Raw genomic sequence first — 23,646 nt, 5'->3', positions numbered from 1 at the left:
CAAAGTTAGAAAAAACAACAGATTGATTACAAACTCACAAGTTACAGGAAATGCTGGTTGATTAAAAAAAGAAAAGAAAAAAAGTTAATGTGAAATTTGGCATTGTTTGGACCTTGCAATATTTTCATAGTCAAGTTAATATGAAGAAGTGGCCAATCACAGACAATCGTCCAAATGATCATTTGTAATTTGGTTTCTTAATTGATTTTTTATGACGTTCATATTTGAAAAAGTGAATTCTGACAAGTATGTCGATCCGAAACACGACAGAATTTTTCGCGCAATATCAGTTACTATTGGGAATTTTTCATGTGCATACTTCCAAATGACTTCATTGTTTATTGATTTTAAATGTAAACTATTCTGAATGTTTATTATCTCAAGTTCTACTTCAGCTTGGTTTCTATCAAACAGCCCACTAATTTTATTTGAAATTTCTGTGATGTTCAAGTTTTCTTGAAATGGATTATTGATAAAAGATACAATCATTTCAGTTTTATTAAAATCTTGAATTTATTTCTTCCTCAACTAATTCTATTTCACAAATAAATTCTTTTAAATCATAGCGAAGCATTTCTTGATTTTGTTCAAAAAAGATTAATAAATATGGGAGATATCTAAATTCATGGTCATTTATATTTTTCTTTAATAAAAAATAAGTATTGTTGGAAAGTTTTTATTGAACTTAACATGTCAATTAAATTTTTATCTCTACCTTGTTAAATCTAAATTTAAATTGCTTAATTTCGTACAGAAATCTACTAAAAATGATAAGTGTAACAACCATCTTTTATCACTCAATTGTGGATAAATATCTCCTTTTTCATCAAGAAATTTTTTATATAGTTAATTAATACAAGAAATCTTTCTAAAAATTGACCTGCTGAGCCAGCGAACATTATTGTACAACAGAAGTTCCCTATCATCATCTGCCTGTAATTTAAATAACCGCCGTTGCAAGGCTTTTCCTCGAACAGAATTTACAGTTTTAAATATTATATCCAAAACATCTTTTGTGTTTAATCTTTTACGATACAGTACTTGTTGGTGAATAATACAGCGGTACGTTAAAAAATCTGGATATTTGTCATCATTTTTACATAATGAATTGAAGCCTGATTTATTACCTATTGTTGGATTCTGATTATATAAAGATTTTAAATTTTACAGTTTTTACAATTTTACAGATTTTAGATTTTACAGTTTTAAATATAATATCCAAAACATCTTTTGTGTTTAATCTTTTACTACACAGTACTTGTTGGTGAATAATACAGTGGTACGTTAAAAAATCTGGATATTTGTCATCATTTTTACATAATGAATTGAAGCCTGATTTATTACCTATTGTTGGATTATGATTATATAAAGATTAGAGTAATTATTATTTGGTTCCGAATCCAACATGATCTTCCATCACAAAGGCTAGACTTGTAAATATTATTTAATGTAAACAACTTATTTTACAATTTAATATTCATATAACTACTTTAATTTTGTCTAATATCTAATTATCTAATCAAAGATATATGTATTAATAATGAGAAGACTGTATTTAAATATTATTAAGTTTATTTTATTTATTGCTATATTAATATAAGAGTTTGTATTTAATAATTTAACTGCGTATTAATTGAAATGTAAATATTCTCTATTTATTCCTATTTGTAGAAATTTAACGTTATGTAATAGCTCAATTTTATTATGTTTTGTTTTGTTGTCATGGAGACGCATGTAAGTAAGCAGCACGTTTTTGGAACACCACGTGAGGAGAAAGCTTATTGAAAAGAGTTTTTAGTTAAAGAAATCACTAGAACAATTTAGGCGGGAAGAATGGATATAAAAAGCAATGAACGCTGAAATTATATTATGAAGAGAGAGAAAGGAGAGAACTGGCATTAGGTTGGAATCGGAGCATTCGGGAATCACAGTGCAATAATAGCGAGTCGGCAAGCTCAAGCAGCTAATAAAGTCTACTAGTCGAGAGGTGGTTAGCTAATAAATTGTAGAATAACAATTATAGCTACGGAAGACAGCTGAGTGACTACTAAATAGACTAGCAATACTTGAATTGAGATTTAATTTCAGGGCTGACCTTTCAAGGACACACAGAACTTTGAAGCAAAGCACGAAGTTACTAAAGAGTAGTAGAGCTGTAAAGTTGAAGTTTACTGTTAGCTGTGTTTTGAATTATAGTGCCTAAAGAATTATTTGAATGCAGGAGGAATGAACAACTGTACATATAAAATCTCAAGTTAAAGAATTATTGTGTATTGATTAATGAGTGATCAGTAGTACTTCAAGCAAGAACGTTTGTTTATGTATATTGTGATCGATGATTAATTCAGTTATTGCTTAGAAGAATTATTTTAATGAGTGCCGTTTACTATTTAAAGTGTTTACAGTTATAAAAAGTGTTTACGTATAAGTAGATGAAGGAAAAAGATTATCGGTAAGATTATTCCAACCATTAATATTTCTATACAGAGAAGTGTGTGTGCATTTCATCCTAGAATTTCCTTGTATTAACAGTAACTATTGGTGAGAATTAACTGAAGTGTAAAATTAAAAGTGTTTGTTTGTGAAGAGGTGTGTTACTGCAAATCTTATTGTATTTGGAACTTAAGGAACTGTGAGAAGACTGTATTATAGAGATGACAGGTTCACCATTGTCAGAGTTTGTATGACAGTATTATCAGAAAGGCTGAAGTGTTTATAATAACTTAATTAGTGATTTGATCTTAAGTGTAAAATTTGTGATTTTAAAATTAAATGTTTGTTTTTATTAATCTAAAGTTGTGTTTTGCCTGAATCTCTTTTACTGCACCATTCATAAAATATTTGAACCAAAGAGGGTAAATTAAGTAAGTTAAATATTCTCGGCCAGTATAAATAATAACAACATATAAAGGAACGGTAGTTGAGAGTTGGTTTATCTTCAATTCTTGAACTAATTCAGATATAAAGTGGCGCAGTCTTTAAATATAAATTTTCTTTATATTTGAATTAGAAATCAACTTACAACTTATCAATTAGTTAAGAACATCGTAATAGTAATCATGTCGGATCCAAGGTATAGATTAAGACGAAGTAGGATCCAACACTATCATTGCAGGAGCACCATTAGTAGTAATAGACACAAGTTTAAAAAGCGGAAGTTTGTGTTGTTTCACAAATTCATCAAATGCCGAAAAAATGTCTTCTCCCTTAGTCCCTCCCAATAATGGTATAATTTTCAAAAGTTCTTCTTTACTTAAATAATCTTGAAATACCATGCGAATAAATACCATTAACTGAGTAATATCAGTGAAGTCGTTTGATTCATCAAATTGTAATGAAAACGCAACACACTGGTGAATGTCTGACATAAACCTGGCCTGGAACCTTTTCTCCGGCAATTCGAAACCTTGTCTGCAGCCTAGAAGTAGCTTCTCTCTAGCGGTGTCTCGAACCAAGAAGCTCCTTTCTGGAAGCGGTAAACTCCTCTCTCAAGCAACGTGGATCCGGGCAGTCTCTCTAATAGTGGCTCTGGACCGGGTGGCCTCCTCTCTGACAGCAATTCTGGAACCGGGACCCCTTCTGCTTGCTTCAGTCCCTTTTTATTAGGCCTCCTCTGAGACCTCGCATGAAGTTTGGCAACCCCCAAAGAATCGGTACGAGTCTTTCATCTTAAGTTTCAACTTTGGCATGCCTTTTGTTCTCCTCCGCTTTCTTTTGATTGTAAGTTGCCGGCCATCGGAAAGTTGTTTGAACTCTTTCTGACTGACTTCAGACATGTTTACACTTAGAGCCTGTAAGCCTTTCTCATACATACAAGTTTCAATAGCAATCTTTCTAATGCCGCCATGCAGCTTCGGTGACAAAAACATTACCTTTGTTTTTAACACTCTAACATATTCTTATTAAAGCAGTATATACTTCGTTCCGGTGGTAGCTCAGTTGGCAGAGCAGTGGACTGTAGAGGTCATACAAAATATAGCAATCCATAGGTCGGTGGTTCAAATCCGCCTTGCCGGAAGTTTTTTTTTAGATTATTCAATGTACCATCTGCGAAACGTATGCTTCGCGGAGAACAGTTGGAGTATGGTTAGATAATGATAATGGAGTGAATGTGTGTAGAAAATGTAAGCAAAATGAGGAATTAAAGTGTGTTTCAGGTCGTGAGTGTGATATTTTTGTCAAATTTCAGAATGTAGAAAATAGCGATATGATAAGAAATTGCGAGGTTGTACCAGAGAGGTGAGGGCGAGAATGTAGAAAGTGTGAATGAAGGTATTAATACAGAGCAAATTAATGGTTTAACAGATAATAAAAAAGATGAGATAGATGCAGTGAGTGATATCACACTGTTCAGCGAAGCGATACATAGAGCAAAGCGGCAGCTGGAGCATATGCACAAATGTCTACCGAGTGTACCAGCCAATAAAAAAAAATGATAGGACGTAAGTGAGTCTATTAGGGAGCACAAGCAAAGGGTGAAAGAAATGATGGTGGCAGGTACGAATGATTTGAAAGGAGATAAAATGGAAATGATAGAAGACCTGAATGAATTGTTTGAGGTAGCAAAAGAAAAGAGTGAGAGAGTTAGAATGATTAGTCTTTTGCCACGGTATGAGTGAAAAGTTTAGGAGGAGGACCATAATTGGAAATGACTTTATGTGTGGGTTATGCAGGATGAGTGGTGTGGAGTGAGTTCGGTTGGCAAAAGGATCTATATAAGATGGATGGTTTGCATTTGAATGGATTTGGTGTAAGGAGACTTGAAAAAGTGTTGTTGAATGAAGTGGATGTGCAGAATCAGGGAAACTAGATTTATTAAGGGTGGAGGGAAGTAGACATGCATACCTTAGGGAGGCAGTTGAGTGTATGAATGAGTATAATATGTCCGAGCGAATGAGGACAACAAATCAGAATGGGATAGTTAGTATAAGGCATCAAGGTAGGGACGGGGCTAACGGATGTCTGCAATTCATGTATACTAATGCTAGGAGTATTAGGAACAAGGAGAAAGAATTTTTGGCCTTGACTGGCACTTCCAGACCACAAGTTATTGGCATTAGTGAAACATGGCTGACTGAAGATAATATAGCTAGTGGGATTGAATGTGAGGGTATAGTGTGTTCAGGAATGACAGGGAGAATAAAATGTGGGAAGGAGTATTATTGATAATAGCTGATGAGCTGCAGCCAAGGAGAATAGAAGTTGAATTGCAGGATAGAGAAAAGAGCACATTTGAGGCCATTTGGTGTGAGATTGAGGCTAGCAGAACAATTGAGTGCTGCTGACCAGGTGATGGAAAAGATGGTTGAGATAGTATGCATAAGCAAATAGAAGAAATGAGTGGAAGGAGGGTAATTATTATGGGAGATTTCAACTATGGTAGCATTGATTGGAGGGAGGAGAGGACACATGGGAGGAAGGAATTGGGTTTTATGCGGTTATTAAGAGAGAGATAACTATCTGCAACAGCATGTAATGGAAAATACTAGGGCTCAGAGAGTGCTTGACCTAGTAATTCCATCTAAGGATTTGGCTGTAATGAATATGACCACATTGCCACCAATTGGTGAGAGTGATCATAGGGTCTTGACTTGAGAGGTGGCTAAAGGTGTGGAATTTACAATTAAGACAGGTTACATGTGGAATTATCGGGCTGGTAAGCATGATAAGCTTAGGAGTTGGATTGGTTCAGTGCCATGGCATGTAAAACTGCAAGGGCTGGATGTTGATAGTGCATGGGAGGCAATTAAGAAGTTTTTGCAGGAGGCAATGGCTGACTGTATACCTAGAGTCTAAATAATAAATCAAGTAGGAATTAAATGGATGAATAACACCATTAAGCTTGAGCTGTAAAAAAAGAAACAACTATCGAGAGAATTTAAGGAGAAAGGTGACCTACAGGCACATGAACGCTATAAAGCCCAGGCCAGAAGGGTAACAAGTGTGGTAAGAAAAGCAAAAGTGGATTATGAAAGAACATTAGCCAAGCAGGCTAAAGAGAATCTCAAACAGTTTTTTCGATATGTTGCAAGTAAAAGAAAAAATGTATACGGCAGATTGATTTTAAAGAATGCCAATGGTAGGAAGGTAACCGAATCAGTTGATATAGTAGAATTACTGAGTGAGCACTTTGCAAGAGTATATCATCCAAGTGGTGACATTGCAGAAATGGAAGAACCAACAGCTTATATGGGAATTGGGGTGAATGAAGTGGAGGTGAAGAGTCTATTATAAAACCACAATGCCAATTCATCTGCGGGATTGGATGGTATACTAGCTCGTGTCGTACGAGAAACGACTAAAGAATTGTCGGTGCCTTTGACCATTTTGTTTAATTTGAGTCTCAGGTTTAGGTTAGTCCCAAGGGGATGGAAAAAAAGGAAAATAGTTCCCACTGCATAAAAGAGGTTCGAAAACTGCTGTTGAAAATTACCGGCCGATCAGCATATCAGGAAATGCTGTCAAGGTCTTGGAGAAAATAGTCAAGAGGAAAATACAAGATTGGATAGATGAAAATGGGATACTCTATGGGGGGCAGCATGGTTTTGTGAAGGGTAGATTATGCCTCAGTAACTTGCTCATGTTTTATAACACAGTGATGGCTGAACTGGAAAAGGGTAATGGGTTTACAGTGCTTCTACTTGACCTTGCTAAAGCCTTTGATAGGATACCACATGGAATTCTAATCAGTAAACTGCAGCATATGAGAATGGATCGGAGGGTGGTTGATGGAGAGATATCAGAGAGTGGTTTATTCAGGAGTAGAATTCAAAAGATGGCCTGCGACTAGTGGTGTGCTGCAGGGTTATGTTCTTGGACCGCTACTGTTTAATTTGTTCATTAACGATACAGGAAAGGATCTGAGAAGAACTGTGCATCTGTTTGCAGATGATGCAAAGTTAAGTAGAGCAATCGTGAATGATCAAAATTTTGCAGGATGATTTGGATAGTTTGGAGAACTGGACTGAAGAGAATGGATGTCAATTTAATGTGGAAAAATGTAAGGTTTTGCATTTTGGGGTGAAAAGATTAGCAGCAGTATATCACATTCACATTGGTGGAACTGTACTCCAGGAGATTGACGAGGCCAGGGATTTGGGAGTTGAAGTTTAGGAGACACATCGCAAAAGTGGCAAAATCAGCTTATCAAATCACTTGGTTGCTGAAAAACACTTTAACGAGCAGAGACAAACAGGTTATTGTTCCTTTATCGAGCCTTGATAAGACCCCATCTAGATTACTGTGCCTAGATATTTGCGCAGTAATTTAGGTTTCTTCTCGATGGAGAGGATCAAGAGACGAGTGACCAAGATAATAGCAGGACTATGGAATGAACCTTATGAGAACAGGTTGAAGATTTGTGGGCTGCAGAAATTTGTTGATAGGCAGAAAAGGGGTGATATGATTGAGACATTCAAATTACTGAAGGGTTTCTATAAGATTAATCCAGAAGATATTTTTGAAAATAGGACTGGTGGTGGGAGGCTAGGGGCCATCCATTGAAGCTTAGTAAGAGTGTGGTTAGCAAGGGTGTTAGAGCTAGGTTTTTTACTTGGAGAGTGGTAAATGAGTGGAATAAGCTGCCAGAGTCTGTTGTGGGTGCCATGACTGTAAATGAGGTCAAGGTGAAGTATGATAAATACTGTGTGAATGTTTAATAGTTGTTCTTGACATGATGTTGGGCCTCCCTCGATGAGTCTAAGGACTCCTTGGAGCTGCCGGTAATAATAATAATATACAGTTAACTTCAAAAGAGTTATTTACAAAAACATCTAATATAAACTATACTGAAACAAACAAAGTTTATTTTTTACATTATTCACATGGGACTTATGCTAAGTAAAAAATCGATGTAATGTGCTTTGGAATATTTAATATTTAAGCTACAATCGAGTTTTTACACTTTGCTTATAATCATATTCACCCGGCTCGCTGTTTGACTTCCACTGATCCAAATTAATTCATTTACTCGGACTTATAAGAAAATTACTGATTTGACAATTTTAACGAAAAATAAATAAACAATAGCAATACACTTAAAGTGAATTAAAAATAATACAAAATAATGATAAAGAAAATATTATGTTTTCAGTTTTCATTAAAATTTGTAAGTAAGGAGGAATACACAAGAGATCGACCAAAAATCCCTCCGTGATCGACAGGTTGAACACCCCTGCTATATAACATTTATTATTACTGTATTTAAATTTTTTAAAGACACAACAATAATCTTTCTTGGATTTAAAACTCCAGTGTGTGTGCCAAAGCATGTAAGGTTTTAAAATTCTCATATGTTTATAAGATATACAAAGCCATCAAATGTATCTTCAAATACCAGTATATTAAAAAAAAAATAAGCTAACCCCTTTTATGATGTTGCAATGATGCCCATGTCCATGGGTTATAGCAATGATGTCATATTTGGTGGAAAAATAAAATTTTCACATTCTCACAGAGATCATTTCACAAAAACATTTTATTTAACAATACAAAATTAATAACAGAAAAAACTCACGTACAAAGATTATTTAATAGTATAATTTTCGCCTGTGTGTCACAGGCATCTTCAGAACATTAAGCTCAAATTAAACAATAGCTGACGTAATGTACTGAATGTACATTAGTACATTAGCTTAATGTACTGAAGATGCCTGTGACACCCAGGCGAAAATTATACTATTAAATAATCTTTGTACGTGAGTTTTTTCCATTATTAATTTTGTATCGATACGTCTACTTACGGTATACCTCTTTTAAAACTTATTTTATTTAACATATTAAATGAAAGACAAATACCAAATAATATCCTAAAAGCTATCATAAGTATATATGAAAATAATCAAATACAATTAAGATTAAATCATGAGCCACCATATATGAGTGAGATAAACCAAGGGGTCCGACAGGGATGTCCCCTCTCAGCAACTCTTTTTAATATTTACTTAAATGAAATAATAATAAAATGGAATAAAAATTTCCATCAAGGTATTAAAGTTTCTCCTACTGTGAACTTAAACACTCTCCTTTTTGCCAACGATCAAATAATAATTACAAATTCTGAAGATAACTTACAGAAAGCTATTTTAGATCTAAATGAAATAGTCAAAGATTATGGTATGATAATATCAACAGAAAAATCAAAAACTATGGCCTTTAAAGGACAAGATGAGCAGTAGATGGCATTGATGGAGATGATTCGTAGTAGAGGTTCGGTGTAGTGGTTGAGACAGTTGTAGGTGTCCTCCCACGATGAGTCTTCGGACTCCTTGGAGGTGTCAGGAATAATAATAATAAGATCCAGCAAAAACTAAGATAGTAATAGATAACAAGATCTTAGCACAGGTGAATTCATTTAACTACCTAGGATGTATGATCACATATGAAAATGAAAAAGATATAAATGTAAAAATTGCAAAATATTTAAAAATAACAGGTGTAATTAAATCTATATTTAAACCAAAGTTCTATATTTAAAGCTAGTTCAAAAACAAACCAGACTAAAAGTATACAATACATTAGCCGTACCAGTCTTATTGTATGAAAGTGAAATCTCGACAATAAAACAAAAAGACAACAAAGATTAATAACAGCAGAAATGAAGTTTATGAGAAAAACTGCAAAATATACCCTATTTGATCACAAAAGAAACGAAGAAATTATGAAAGAATTAAACCAAGAATCAGTAATAGAAAAAATTAAAAAATATAAACATAAATGGATGGAACACGTTCAAAGAATGAAAATAGAAAGATTACCAAAACAAACCTTAAAAGTACAAGCCATTAGGAAAAAGAAAACCAGGATGTCCTCTTAAACAATTCAATGATGACTTCTAAGGCCGGAACAGGCGACGCTAGGCCTAAATCCTTGATACGCATGATGAACTCCTTTTATTCCCCCTTAAATGGAGTAGGTGAAGCTATTTTAGCCCTGTCTAACTTTTGGACTGCCTGCTCAGTCTCCAAAAATCTTCACATATATGGGTTACAAAATTATCTTCACTATTAGTAATAAACTACAAAACTTATTGAAACAAAATTTTTTTGAATAGTACTGCAATTGCAATATCTTTATATCTAATAACCTATCGTACCATAAAGGGAAATTATGAACAAAAGCAAACCAATATTAACAAAAATCCCACCACTACATTGTACAGGTATCCCCTTGCTTAACGTGGGTTTGATTAATGCAGTTAATCAAATTGCGACAATCCCTTTATATATACGCAGCAAGAGTTTTAATTAATGTGCCTTAAAGTTACCGTGCAAATACATGCAAGCCTCAAGGAGTGTTTCCTGGCTGAGAGAAAGAAAGTCATGAGCACGATGACGTCATTCCTCCCACGCAGCCGTCCTCCCAGAGCTTGAGAGCTAGCCAGTTACATAGCTTTCTAAGTAATTTAGCTTTCAATGCTCTTTTCGTTTAAATATCGCGCCTGGCCATCAAAATTCTCTGAATGATCTGTGTGAGAATGTGAAAATTTTATTTTTCCACCAAAAATGACATCATTGCTACAATCCATGAACATGGGCGTCATTGCAACTTTCAAAGCCTATTTTCTTAAAAAGACATCCTCCAAAGCAGTAGAAACAACAACAAGAGAAAATGCGATTATTACACTCCAAGAATTTTGGAAGAATTTTAACATTAAACATGCAACTGAAAACATTCATGACTTGTGGGAGCATCTTCTAGCTGCATGGAAAAACCTTTTGCCAGAATGTGCTAATGACTTAGGTGGTTTTCAAAATCTTGTGAACAACGTGGTTGAAGAAACCATTGCAATTAGTGAAGATGTTAAAGAATTATTGGATTCAAATTCAAAAGATTTCAGTGACAACGATCTTGAAATTGAACAACAACGCGCATGTGAAGACAATAAACAAATGGAATGAGGTTCCAAAAGAGATAACAATCAAAGAACTGGATGGAATATTTTGCAGTTTAGAATCGCTTAAGCAGCAAGTAATACATATGGATGCAGCTGTTAATCAAAGAATGCTTGTTTGCCGAGGTCTAGAGAGTCATTTTGCTTGTTATTGCAGAATTTATGCTGATAGGAAAAAAACTATTCAAACGACTCTTGGTTTTTTTTTTTTATAAAAAAAATTGCAGTAGCTAATGCAGGTACAATCATTCATTAAACATTTACTTTGCATTCATTTTTTTATCTTTCCTAAAAGAGTACCATATAAAACAAATTATTAATACAGTAATCGATCATGGACGAATTGTAATTTTTACCATTGATTATTATATTTGATTAATGCGATTTTGATAAACACGGCAACATCGAGAGATTAATTAATCGCGTTAATCAAGGGATATCTGTATATATATATATATATATATACACAATTACAACATGCTCCTAAAATCAGTCACCATTATTCATTTGCAAGAAAACAAAAGCAACCTGCATTGCTCATTGTGTCTTTGCCTGAAGAACTGACCAGTATCATAAACACACCAAGACAGTATCTGATCTTGATCTCATGGTAATTAAATAAAATAAATTATTCCTCCCTTGTTCTCAAACCAACCATCCAACCTCAACATATTTATCTTGAACCATACAGCTTACCCATAACAAATTTTCACCTTCTGATATTATCCAGTGATGATCCCTTTGACATGGACAGCACCCTGTCATTCACATATGGTGAATGACAGGGTGAATGACCATGAATTTTCCATGGCTGTTAAGATGCATGAAATGTGTCTAGACCATGTGGCCAAATACCAAACACATCATCAATGTAGTGCAGCTAAACTACTGGTTTAAGTATGGCTGTGTTGAGTGCTTGGTTTTCAAAATGTTCCATATCAAAGTTAGGTGGGGGGGACTCATAGCAGTCCCATCCAGCTCTTTGTATATTTTTCCTTTCCATAGGAAATAACCTGCATATAAGGTGAATCTGAATAATTAATTTATATCGGGAGGGAAAAGTGGCTTAATGAGGTTAAGAGTCTCTGTCAAAGGTACATTACTGAATTCATTAATGTACCTTTTTTCTTACACATGTAAAAAAATATATAGAATTTTATTCAAAAACTCCAATGTATGAGGCATGTGAAACACTATAAAATCATCTGAACTTAATCACTCAGACTATATGCTGTTTTGGGAAGCAATTATTATTAATTGTTCATAATTTTATTATTATTTTTTTATCTATGCAACTTTTACAGTTGTTCGATTTTATAATTGTTTGAACTCTAATAGTGTAATCATATACTTTAGCTGCAACCAAGACATGAGCTAGTATGCACATGCTTTATGACTATGATTCATGTTTTGAATGTAGTTACCAGTCAATCTCATTGATGATGTCCATGTAACATTAGATGAAATGTATTTGGAGTTTTTGAATGAAATTCTGTATATATTTTTTACATGCGTAAGCTGTGAGTTTTTAAATATGTTTAGTACACACTCTCCATTAAAACTATTCAATCCTATATTATATTGAAATTATCCCTGCCTGCGATATATCCAGGTATGTTTAATTATTTACATTAAAAATTTCAATTAATGATTATTTAATTAGCCAGTTGTTTTGAAACATAGGCCTACTGGAATGGAGCTGCATAGTAAAACATTACTGTGCAGCTCTATTCCATTTTGTAAGCCTAGCTAGTCACTCTTCTCTAAAAAAAATTAACATTTTTTAAAATAAAATCACTTTATCTATTTTTTTTATTTATCTTAAAAAAAGCTGATGGGAGCACTATCAGGTAAATAATGTGAGATTAAATGTTTTGGTCATCATAATCTGATATGTCTTGATAAATTCCTGATGGAGTTCGATAATTAAGTTTAGATTATTACTAGCTTTCTTTTAACAGTTTTCTTCCAGAGTCTGTTATTTTTTAGATCTCCAGTTTGGTCACTTCTGCCTTCTAAGACACTTAACTGTATCAATGAACATAAATTTCAGTTATCCTCTAGGTCTTTTCCTGCCATTATTATATCCAGAACCTGTTTTCTAATCTCTCCTGTTCAAGTGGCGATACCATCTTAGATTACCTCTGCACACCCATTCTTGAATTCTAACAGTGTCAAGTACTTTCTGATATTTATGCCATCTGTTCACTCCCTTAATTTTCTCCAGCCCTCTCATGTCTCTGTCCTCTAGTCTTTGATGGACTGCTTTATTTCTAACTCAGCTCTGAAATCTATAAGTTAAAACTAGTTTGAAGACCATTCATGTAACATTGGATGAAATGTATTGGAGTTTTTGAATGAAATTCTGTGTATTTATTTACATGCGTAAGCTGCGAGTTTTTAAATATGTCTAGTACACATTATTTTTATTTTCACACCTCCAAGGAGTCCAAAGACTCATCTACAGCCTGTCTCAATCCACCAACTGACCCCAACGGCATCTACCGCCGACCACCACCACTAGTTTTCAACAGACAATCACAAACATTCCATGCCCACAGCGGGATTCGAGCCCGCAGCCTTTTGGCTGGAGAGCGGATATGCTAACCACTCAGCCAGCCAGGCTGGCAATGCTCCATTAAAACTATTCAATCTTATATTATACTGAAATTATCCCTACCGTCAATATATCCAAGTATGTTTAAATATTTACACTAAAATTTTCAATTAATGATTATTTAATTAGGCAGTTAAACATTAGTATGGCTTACTGGAATGGGACTGCATAATGAAACATTACTATGTAGCTCCATTCCATTTTGTAGACCTAGCTAGTCATTTATTCCATCAAACCCCATAATGAGTTCAAACCAGCATGTAAATCTAAATAGTCAAGCAATATAAGCCTTAAACTAATGTACATTTTATTTACTACTAAAAGAGCCATCCTAAAATATATCCACCAGTTTCATCTAAAATTTTCAAACTTCCCTGGTTAGAGATAACTAATTCTTCACAAGGAGAGGAGTATTTGCTTTCATTAAAACACTACAACACTGGAGCAGCTAATGGTCAAATCTAGATAACTGGGAAGAGACCTCCACATAGCCTCGAAAAATACATAGAACCAACTAAAGCTTCTTATGGTACACCTCATTATAACATAAAATCAGATGTAAGACAAAGATGTGCACTATTTCCACAGTTATTCATTTATATGTATCACATTAAAAAGGCAAGTGACATTAAGCCCAATATCAAAATTGGAGATGTTAATCTCAGCTATTTACATTAAGCAGATGATGGTATACTCTTAAATCATTTCAGTACAGGAGACAGGATTTCTTTAATGAACTGAATAAATTTTCCATATGAATTAAAGAAACCTCCCAAGGCACAGGTATCTCAAAGAACAAATTTGCATGAAAATGAGTAAAAAAAACTAGGAAAATAGGGAAGAACATGGAGAACATCAACTGTATCATAAATACAGAAATTATAGGGCAACCAAAATATCAACTACTGAGGCACAATTTTTAATGATGTTGGCAAATGAAATTTGGAAATAGATAACGGTATGAATAAGGTGATGGAAAAGATTGTGTATATATCTACCTATGTGGGTTGGCTTTCTGTAAACTGAGAAAGAAAGGGAGCCATTGGGAAGACATGTGATTAGATTATCTAGAAAAGGCATACTATTGTTATTTTCTTCAGATAGAAGGTTTGAGAATAGCAGTATCTCCCCTCCCCTTTTCTCCCACCAGCCAATTATTATATGGAGCATTTTGAAAAACATGCTCTTGATATTGCTATTCTCAAACCTTCTATCTAGCTAAGATACATTTATGATGTGTGTTCTCTATTTGGCCACATGGCTCAGACACATTAGACTCCTTCCTCCACCATCTCAACAGGAAATATACCAGAATACAGTTCGCTATAGAAAAATAAAATAATAATAGCCTGCCTTTTCTAGATATTCTAATTATATGTTTTCCCAAAAGCCCTCATTTTTTCTCAGTTTACAGAAAACCTACCCACACAGATATATATATATATACACACAAACTTTCCCTTCACCATCTCAACAGACAATACCCGAGAATCCAGTTTGATATAGAAAAATAAAATAATAACAGCCTGCCTTTCTAGATACTCTAATTATACGTTTTCTCAGTACACAGAAAACTTACCCACACAGGTAGATATATACAAACTTTCCCTTCATGTTACACTTTAAGGAAATAATTTACAGCCCAAAGAGAAATAATTTAACAACAGGTTTAATCATTTCATTATTTTGTCTCAGTCACAGAGACATCTTCAGGAATACAATGTTAAAATTCCTGACTATAAAACACACAAGAAACAGTGTGTACCAAGTGCCTGCAAGTTCTGACTGGCCATACAGATGCTTTTTTTTTTTTTTTTATATTAGTCAGATGTTAGTATATCTCCCAGTATGACTATAATAAGATAAATCATACTGGGAGATATACTAACATCTGACTAATATAAAAAAAAAAAATGCATCTGTATGGCCAGTCAGAACTTGCTGACCATGCCTTGGATACCTTGCACACAATCAAATGGAAGAAACTACACTTCATCACAAAAAATACAAATTTGAAAGTTTTTTTGTTTTTTTTTAAATCAGCAACAGAATTAAAAAACCAATCTAATTTTAATAAATATGATTGTATCAAACTTCCCAAGATTTGGGAAACTTGAATTCTTAGTCCTCCTACCCAACACAGCTAAGAATAGCCAACAGAATCCACAGATGGTGCCATCTCATGTGATTAGGCTTTCAGTCTAATCTTTTCTGTTTTCTAATCTTTTCTGTTTGTACAAATTTGTGTGTGCTTTTGCAATTTTAATATTGTTTCCCTGACAATGTCTCAGTGACAGATGAAATATAGAAGTGATTAAACATGTTTGATTATTTATATGTGCTGTATTTATTTCATTATAAACTCCCATAATGAGCTCATATTGCTTACTGCCTATTTTGTCCTTAAGCAATGCTGAAAAATTGAGATGTTTTAAAAATTTAAAACTCCTTCTGTAATGAAAGATTAAAATTAAGTGAAATTGAAAGGGCAAGAGCCAAGAAAACCATAAGTTACAGGAAGAATTAATGATATATAATAATAGAGAATATAAAAATTTTATACATGTAGAGACACTAAAAATCAAAGTGAATGCACATCTTAAATTTCAGAAATGTGGGGATGGATTATTCACTTTCTCAAAGTGGCAAGTTTTCTTATTCTGTGTATATTCTTTCATCATCCTGAAATTATATATTTTATTCATTTAGCATTTTGTAAGTAGATGAATAGAAAAACTTAATAAAGTTCCCAGCACGTACCACTTGATCTGAATTGTTAAATGTATCTAAATAAATTTCTTCATGTAACTTGGTTTTAACTTTAAAACCTTGCATTCTGGAAAAACCAAATGCACTGGATAACATAGTTTGCTATTTTTTTGCATTTTTATTTATTTTTATTATTTTTAAAAAAGCAGATTGGCTCACACTACGAAGCCTCTAAAAACTTTCATCCTGTATTATTATATTTAGATGTACCTCTAACATGATGCTTTTAGCCTTATTAGTGAAAACCATCAACGCTATATGTAATATAATAACACTTTTAATATAAACAGAATAGTGGTGAGAGCTGAAGATTGGATATAAATTTACTCTTTGGAAAAAGGGAACTTATTCACTAATTTCCAAAACTTAAGCTGTGCATTTCACTACTGAAACGCACTATAATGTACCTTAAACATACAAAATGAATACATTTTGTATGTTTTCAGGCACCTCTTGATATATCCACAAGCTAGTAAGAAACATTTAAAAAAACAATTTCTTTTTAAGAACTTTTTGGAAGTTCTTAAGATGTTTTATAGTGCAAACATTAGTATGTTTAACTACAAAGTATTGATGATAGTTTTCTTTGTTGTATCTTTGTGTGTATGATACATCGATTTGTATCTTATATGGACTGACCCTTAAATTCCTCCTGAACTTACTTTTACCTAAACAAGTTTTAACACAATTCTTAGTTTTGTGTTTGCAGTATTGTTAAAGGAATTCACTAAAATTAGAATGCAAATTTTTGTTAATATTTATACTCTTCTAAACAGTGATTGGTTCATTTCTTAAAGGTGAAGAGTTTTCCATTACTCCACGGAAACGAACCCTTAAAAATAAAAGTCAGAGGTCAAAAGTAAGCATTCCTTTTCTATTTTTTTCTCAATACTAATGTCTACACTCCTATTAAAACACCCCTTCACTGAGAAATACTTTTAGAACCAAGTTGGGTCTATTTTCTTTAGTTCTTATTAGGCTAGATTTTACATTACTGGTTGTAATTGGTTGACAGTACTTGTAAAATTTAGTAGTGTAGATCTTGTTTTATTAGCTGAGCAACTGAACACATTTAACATTACTTAGTTTAGTTAAATAAAGTTGAAACAAAATATGTACAAAAATATTGTTATGTTAATAAAATTTTCTTTGTCAAAATAATATTTATGATGAATAATGCAGCAGTACTTGTAGTTTTGCTATTAACAGATGAATAGCAAGGCTGTTATGTCTACCCACATACCTTGTTGGAATTAAAATACCTGTAAACATTTTTATGCTGACCATGTGAAATAGATGAGAAGTAGAAAGAGAAGAATCTTCTTGATGCACTGCTGACAAACTTATCCTGTTTATCGTTACCGAATCAGTCCTTGCTATTTGTGATAGCCAATTGTTGTGATGTTATTCATGCGGTCACAAATCATGGAGAATACAATATATGTTATATTGTTATATAATTCAAACACCAGATGGACACGAGAAAAGAGGAAAGAATCGCTAGAGAGGGAGTGATATGGTTTTTTAAAAAAAGGAATATATATATAGGAATATGAGAAGGAGTGTTGTAAATGATTCTCTTAAGAAATTGAATGCAAGGAATGAAAGAATGAATGGTGATTTTCTGCAGATTCCTTTCTAAGCTCCTGTTGAAAAGTTAGTGTATCTTCATTGTTGAGATTTTTGATTGAAGATTGGAAGAAAGCCATTCTCTGTATTTGTGTAGTTGACAGCTGTTAAGTGAAATCTCAAGAACATTCCTACATAGTTGTATTTTTTTCACTGCTGAATAATTCAAGATTAAGAAATAAACTTTTAATATTTTTGGTACTTGCTTTAAATACAAACAAAATATGCTTGTAATAAGGCATATTTCGAAGATACAGGTATAACTTGTTAATTACTTGAGTAATTTTGTTGCAAGGAAATTTCTTGCTGTTGTTTTCCCATAGAAAACTTCCATTAATTAAAAATACTTATGCATTGATGAGGAAGACATATTTTGAATTTTAAGAATAAAATTAACCATGCTTTCCTACACTTAATTTCTGTTGTATCTATTTGATTCCCTGACTGAATAGATGCTAACTTCTGCCTTTTTACAGATAAACATTAGAACAGATTTCACCCAATGTTTTTAAGGTTTTGAATTAGTGTATGAGTGAGTAGAAGAGTTACCATAGCCTTGATATAATTTTACTTAATATGTTGCATTTATACGAACACACACACACTGCTTGGAAAGAAGCAACATATAAAAAAAAAAAACATGGTGATGAGGGCAATTATCAGAGGGGAACAGGACAATGAGACTTATTTGTACCTATGGTCCCACAAAAAGGTTCTTTTCTGAGGCATTAGAGAGATCAGCTGACAAAATGGTCCTTGTTGGACATCTAAGCATCTAAAGCTAGTTATTACTAACACCATGTCCATGTTCAACATAAAAATGCACAAATTTACATGGAGAGAAGATGCAAAAAAATAAGAAAAGTCCCATTGAATTGTTGATAGTGAGGCTTTACCACTGGTTCAGAACATAAGAGTATACAGAGAATTTGAAATTAGAAGTGATCACCATTTAGTTTAGAGCAAGATAAAATTGAGTCATTGAAAAGAAGAATTTGTAAGAAAGTTTTAAAATGAATCAAATTGAGCAGCTTTCTTTCAGAGGTGAAGTGAGACTTATTTCAGCTCTTTGCAGATGATGTTATACTTCTAAATAAATCCAATACATGTCTGCTGGATCCCCTGAAATGTAAACTCAATACACAAACATTACTCAAGTAAAAATGAAAGACATTGAAAATAAGAACTAAACCTTGCAGATTCAGTGGAAAACCTTGAAAAAACATTCATTGATTCAGTCAGAGAAACTGTGGTGAGGTTGTCTGCAAGGATAGAAAAATCATAACTCCATGGTGGACTCAGGAAGTTAAAGAGGCAGTCAAGGAAAAGAAGAAAGTGTATCGAAAGTGGCAGGCATGTAAGTCAACGTGTGATCTTAGAGAATTCAGATAAAAATGTAAGAAAGCAAAGCACTGTGTACAACTAGCTAAACAAACCTCATGAGACTTTGGTAAGAGCATAGAAAATAAATATCAAGAAGGTGGCAAAATATTCTGGAAGCTATTGGAGAGCATAGAAATGGAGGAAAGAGTTGTAAAAGGAATCAGAAATGATAAAGGAGACATGAAAACTGAAGATAAAGATTCATCTACAACTATTAACACTATTACACTATTAACAAAATTCTCTACAAGACCTCAATAAAAAACAAAGATAAACCAGACTACAATAAAACTATAACCATTCCTTACATTAAAGGGACATCAGATAAAATAAACAGAATACTACAGAAATACAACCTCAAAGCCACCTTTAAATCCCCTGCAAAATTAAAAAGCTTACTCAACTCATCCAAAGACCCACTCCCTCTGCTGGCCCACCCTGGAATATACCATATTTATTGCACCTGTAATCTACCATATATAGGGGAAACAGGACGCACAATTCCTATCAAACAAAAGGAACATAAACAACACATTAAATATAATAACTATGGTGAAGTTGGCCTTTCTGATCATGCCCCGAACACTTTACATAGAATTGAATGGAAAAACACTAGTTGTTTACATCACACCAAAACATGATATGAATGCAAATTTAAGGAAGCCTGTGATATTCTTATCAACCACCCCAATCTGAACAATAATGATGGTCTAAAAATCCCAAGCATATGGAAGGCACATATTCTACCCACGGAACATTTCTCCCTAAGAGTTAACTATAAACAGGACTGTAGATAATCCAGAATATAACAATTGTAATGTTAAAAATATAACATCATTGTTACCATAAGAAAACTATCTATAAGAAAGAATGTTTCTCTCATGTTATCTTAACAGAATTTAGCTTTGATGCAGTTTCTAAATAATTAATTAATTTGTAATTTTATTTGTATTTTTTTTTTCTTCACTAGAGGTCATGCCAGTAGAATAACCGGTGAGCAAATCATTGTTTCTTTAGCTTACTATGTGAAATGTAACTCAGCTTGTCCTTGTATATTCTCCAGATGATGACCTTAATATGAAAGTCGAAACATCGGGAAATTAAAATAGTTATTTATAGCACAGTTGTAAAGTCCATAATTTCTAAAGTGAATGCTGTTCTCCGTACAACACAAAAAGAAAGGAAAAGATGAAGATAAAGATATTCTAGATGTGTAGAGTAATTACTTTGAATGAAAAGACTACTAAATGAAACAAGCAGTGACAGCATAGTGGTAGAAAACACTGAACAGTAATACAATCAGGAATATTGTTATTATTATTGTGACACCTCCAAGGAGTCCGAAGAGTATGAAAGAAAGTGTTATTAAACCTGATATCAAAGTTAGAAATGTCAATCTCAGCTCTCTACTTTATGCAGATGATGTTATACTTCTAAATAAATCTGGTATGAGCCTGCAGGATCCCCTGACTAAATTGAATAACTGATGTAATAAATTTGGCATGAAAATCAGCAATAAAAAGACAAAGACAATGAAAACAGGCAGAAACATCAACTGCATTCTGAATGGAGACCCTATAGAACAAGTAATTTGTTATTTAGGCACAATTTTTAATAAAGATGACAAATTAAATATGAAAATAGACAACAGAATTAGTAAAACTGGTATGATAAGATGTCAATTGAATAAATTTATACAGAATAAAATAGAAATTAGTCAAACTTTAAACTTGGTTAGAACATAACAGTTTCTGACAGGTATCAGAAAGTGATGTAGGATGGTGCTGAGGATGGTGCCCAGTGATATACTACAGTGTTCTGGACTTGGGTTGTTGTTTAATATATATGTTAATTATATTGCAGATGGTCGTTGAGTAGATATTCAGTTATTTGCTGATGATGTTTGTTTAAGGAGAGTAATATTAATATAGCTGTCCTTGCAAGCTCGTTTAAGTAGATTGGTTGTATAAATGACAAAGAATGTCACTTCAGTGTTGTGGTGTGGAAGATTTTGCAAGAAGAATTTTATATTATTTGGAATTTGCTGGAAGTTATCAATGAAGCCAGTTACTTGATGTTACAATGGACAGCGAGTTAAAGTTTATGAAGAACCAAATTGCGAAGGTGGCTTATGTCATCTCATTGAATATCAACATGGTTATGGCAAGTGGTCCAGGAGGCTTGGTACCTTTGGATGCCTGGTTGGAGACATTAGCTTCATATTACCAATGGTACATCTCTGGGGCTTCTTTTGTCTGAAGCACCAGCAATATACCACAAGGGTAACACTACTGGTGTGTGTGTGGGGGGGGGGGGGGAAGACACAGAGAAGACAAGCCTTGATTAAAGAATTTATTCAAGTAATGAGCAACCTACCCCTGCACCAGGATCTCATAAATCCATCTATTCTTCACCTAAAATCAAGAAACCCTTTCTGGTCTATGGAACTCTCTTCAGCTGCCTTACCATCAGCATTTGACATGTGGAGAGAACACTGATCCAACAAATGGCTTCCTGGTTGAAGATCCCTATGCTCTGCAGCCTGATTTTCCTAGGAAGATTTTGTCATCTATCAACAGGATCAGAACTAACCAAGGCAGATGTGGCTACCTACTACATAAATGGAGACTGTCAGACCATCCTTATTTTAATTGTCCCCCCCCCCCATGTCCCAGACAATTACTCATATTGTGAATGACTGCCCAAGGTGCCAATTTGATGGTGGTGGCTTCCAGGACATACATGAGGTGACAGATGAGGCCCTGGATTGGCTTTCTAAACTGGACATTGACATGTAGCTGCTTTGTATTCCTTTTGCCATAAGAATAAATAAATAAATAAATAAATTGAATATCAACTCTGTTAAAGAGAATGAATGTCTTGTAAGATTAAGGAAGTTATTCCTCCACTTTACAAGGCTTTAATATGATCACATCAGGTGCACAAATATGGTCTCCCAGGTTCCAAGGAGAGAGAGAGAGAGTTGAAAATATACAAAATTAGTAAAGGGTTTTACAGTACAGAAACAACTAAAATTTTGCAACTTACGATTGTTAGAGGTAGTAGTACTTGGGATCAGCCCTGGAAGCTGGCTAGGTCGATTTGCTTCTTGTGGCATGCGGTGAGCATATGGAATACACTACTACATATGTTGTGAGGGCATTTTTAGTAAATATGATCAAGGAGAGATGTGTATTTTCATATATGAGTGTCTAAATGGTTCTTCACTTGATGAGTCCTTGAGCTATTTGGAAGAGTATTCATAATATACTTACTGCTACATTGGATGAAGAGCTCTTACATAACCTGGATAAGAATTTGTCAATAGGGTCAGATGGAATATCATCTAGTTTGCTAAAGGAATGTTCAGCATGTTCAGCTCATTTGGCTAGGCCTTTCACACATTTGTATAACTTGAGTCTTAGCTCAGGAATGGAAGGAATGTATGATAGTTCCATTACACAAGGGTGATGCAAAAACTGATGTGCCTAACTACCGACCTATTAGTATCTCTGGTGTGGTAGTGAAGGTTTTAGAGAAGTTGGTAAGAACTCACATACAGAAATGGGTAGACAAGCATTTTATACTCTGCAGGGAACAGCATGGGTTTACTAAAGGAAGGTCATGTTTTAGCAATTTGCTCATATTTTATAACAATGTTACGGGTGAGTTGGATAAAGGGAATGAATACACTATAATCATGTTGGATTTTTCTAAGACATTTGATAGGATACCACACGATAGGATGTTGCGTAAACTGGAGAATGTGGGATTGGAATATAATCTATTGACTTGGATCAGGGGATGTTGATAGACAGATATCAAAAAGTGGTATACAGTGGGTGTGAATCTGCCAGATTTAAGGTAACCAGTGGTGTACCTCAGGGTTCAATCCTTGGGCCATTATTGTTCAATCTATACATTAATGACATCAAGCAGGGTCTATCATATCAGATTTGCAATTGATTGTTGATGATAGGAAGATAGGCATTCAGCAATTACAAAATGATTTGAATAGACCGGAAATCTGGCCAAACGAAAATGGCTATCAGTAAGTGTAAAGTTATGCACTTTGGCGTGATTAGAGTTCCAGTGGCATATTATATTAGCAGGGTTATGCTACAAGAAACTGAATTGGCAAGGTATCTTGGTTTATTGGTGGGTAAGAATTTAAAGTTCAAAGGTCACATAGCAAAAGTTGCAAATATAACTCAGAGGATAATTGCTATGTTGAAGTGAACCTTGACATGTAAAGATAAGGAAGTAATTTTGCCTCTTTATAAGGCTTTGATAAGACCACACCTGGATTACTGTGTGCAGATTTGGTCTCCTGGGTTCTAAGGGGATAAAGAAGCTG

The 23,646-nt window shown here is 33.8% G+C and overlaps 1 protein-coding gene and 1 non-coding gene across 2 annotated transcripts in view; both read left to right on the top strand.

Annotated features, from left to right (window-relative positions):
* The window catches only part of LOC150106785 (uncharacterized), a 602,332-nt gene that overhangs the window by 208,852 nt on the left and 369,834 nt on the right, over positions 1 to 23,646 (top strand). The window contains exon 6 of the mRNA XM_090393483.1: positions 17,054 to 17,136. Coding sequence (XP_090249609.1) covers positions 17,054 to 17,136 — 83 coding nt within the window. The remainder of the gene's footprint in view (positions 1 to 17,053; positions 17,137 to 23,646) is intronic.
* On the top strand, positions 3,925 to 4,017 carry TRNAY-GUA (transfer RNA tyrosine (anticodon GUA)). The gene is made up of 2 exons: positions 3,925 to 3,961; positions 3,982 to 4,017. It is a non-coding gene; the product is annotated as a tRNA-Tyr (tRNA).

Source organism: Typopeltis vanoorti, chromosome 5 (genome assembly GCF_054136105.1).
Source record: "Typopeltis vanoorti isolate ZY-2024b chromosome 5, IOZ_Tvanoo_1.0, whole genome shotgun sequence".
NCBI classification, from domain to species: domain Eukaryota; kingdom Metazoa; phylum Arthropoda; class Arachnida; order Uropygi; family Thelyphonidae; genus Typopeltis; species Typopeltis vanoorti.
The sequence above is the reverse complement of the archived record's forward strand: the minus strand, read 5'-3'. Positions and strand labels throughout refer to the sequence as shown.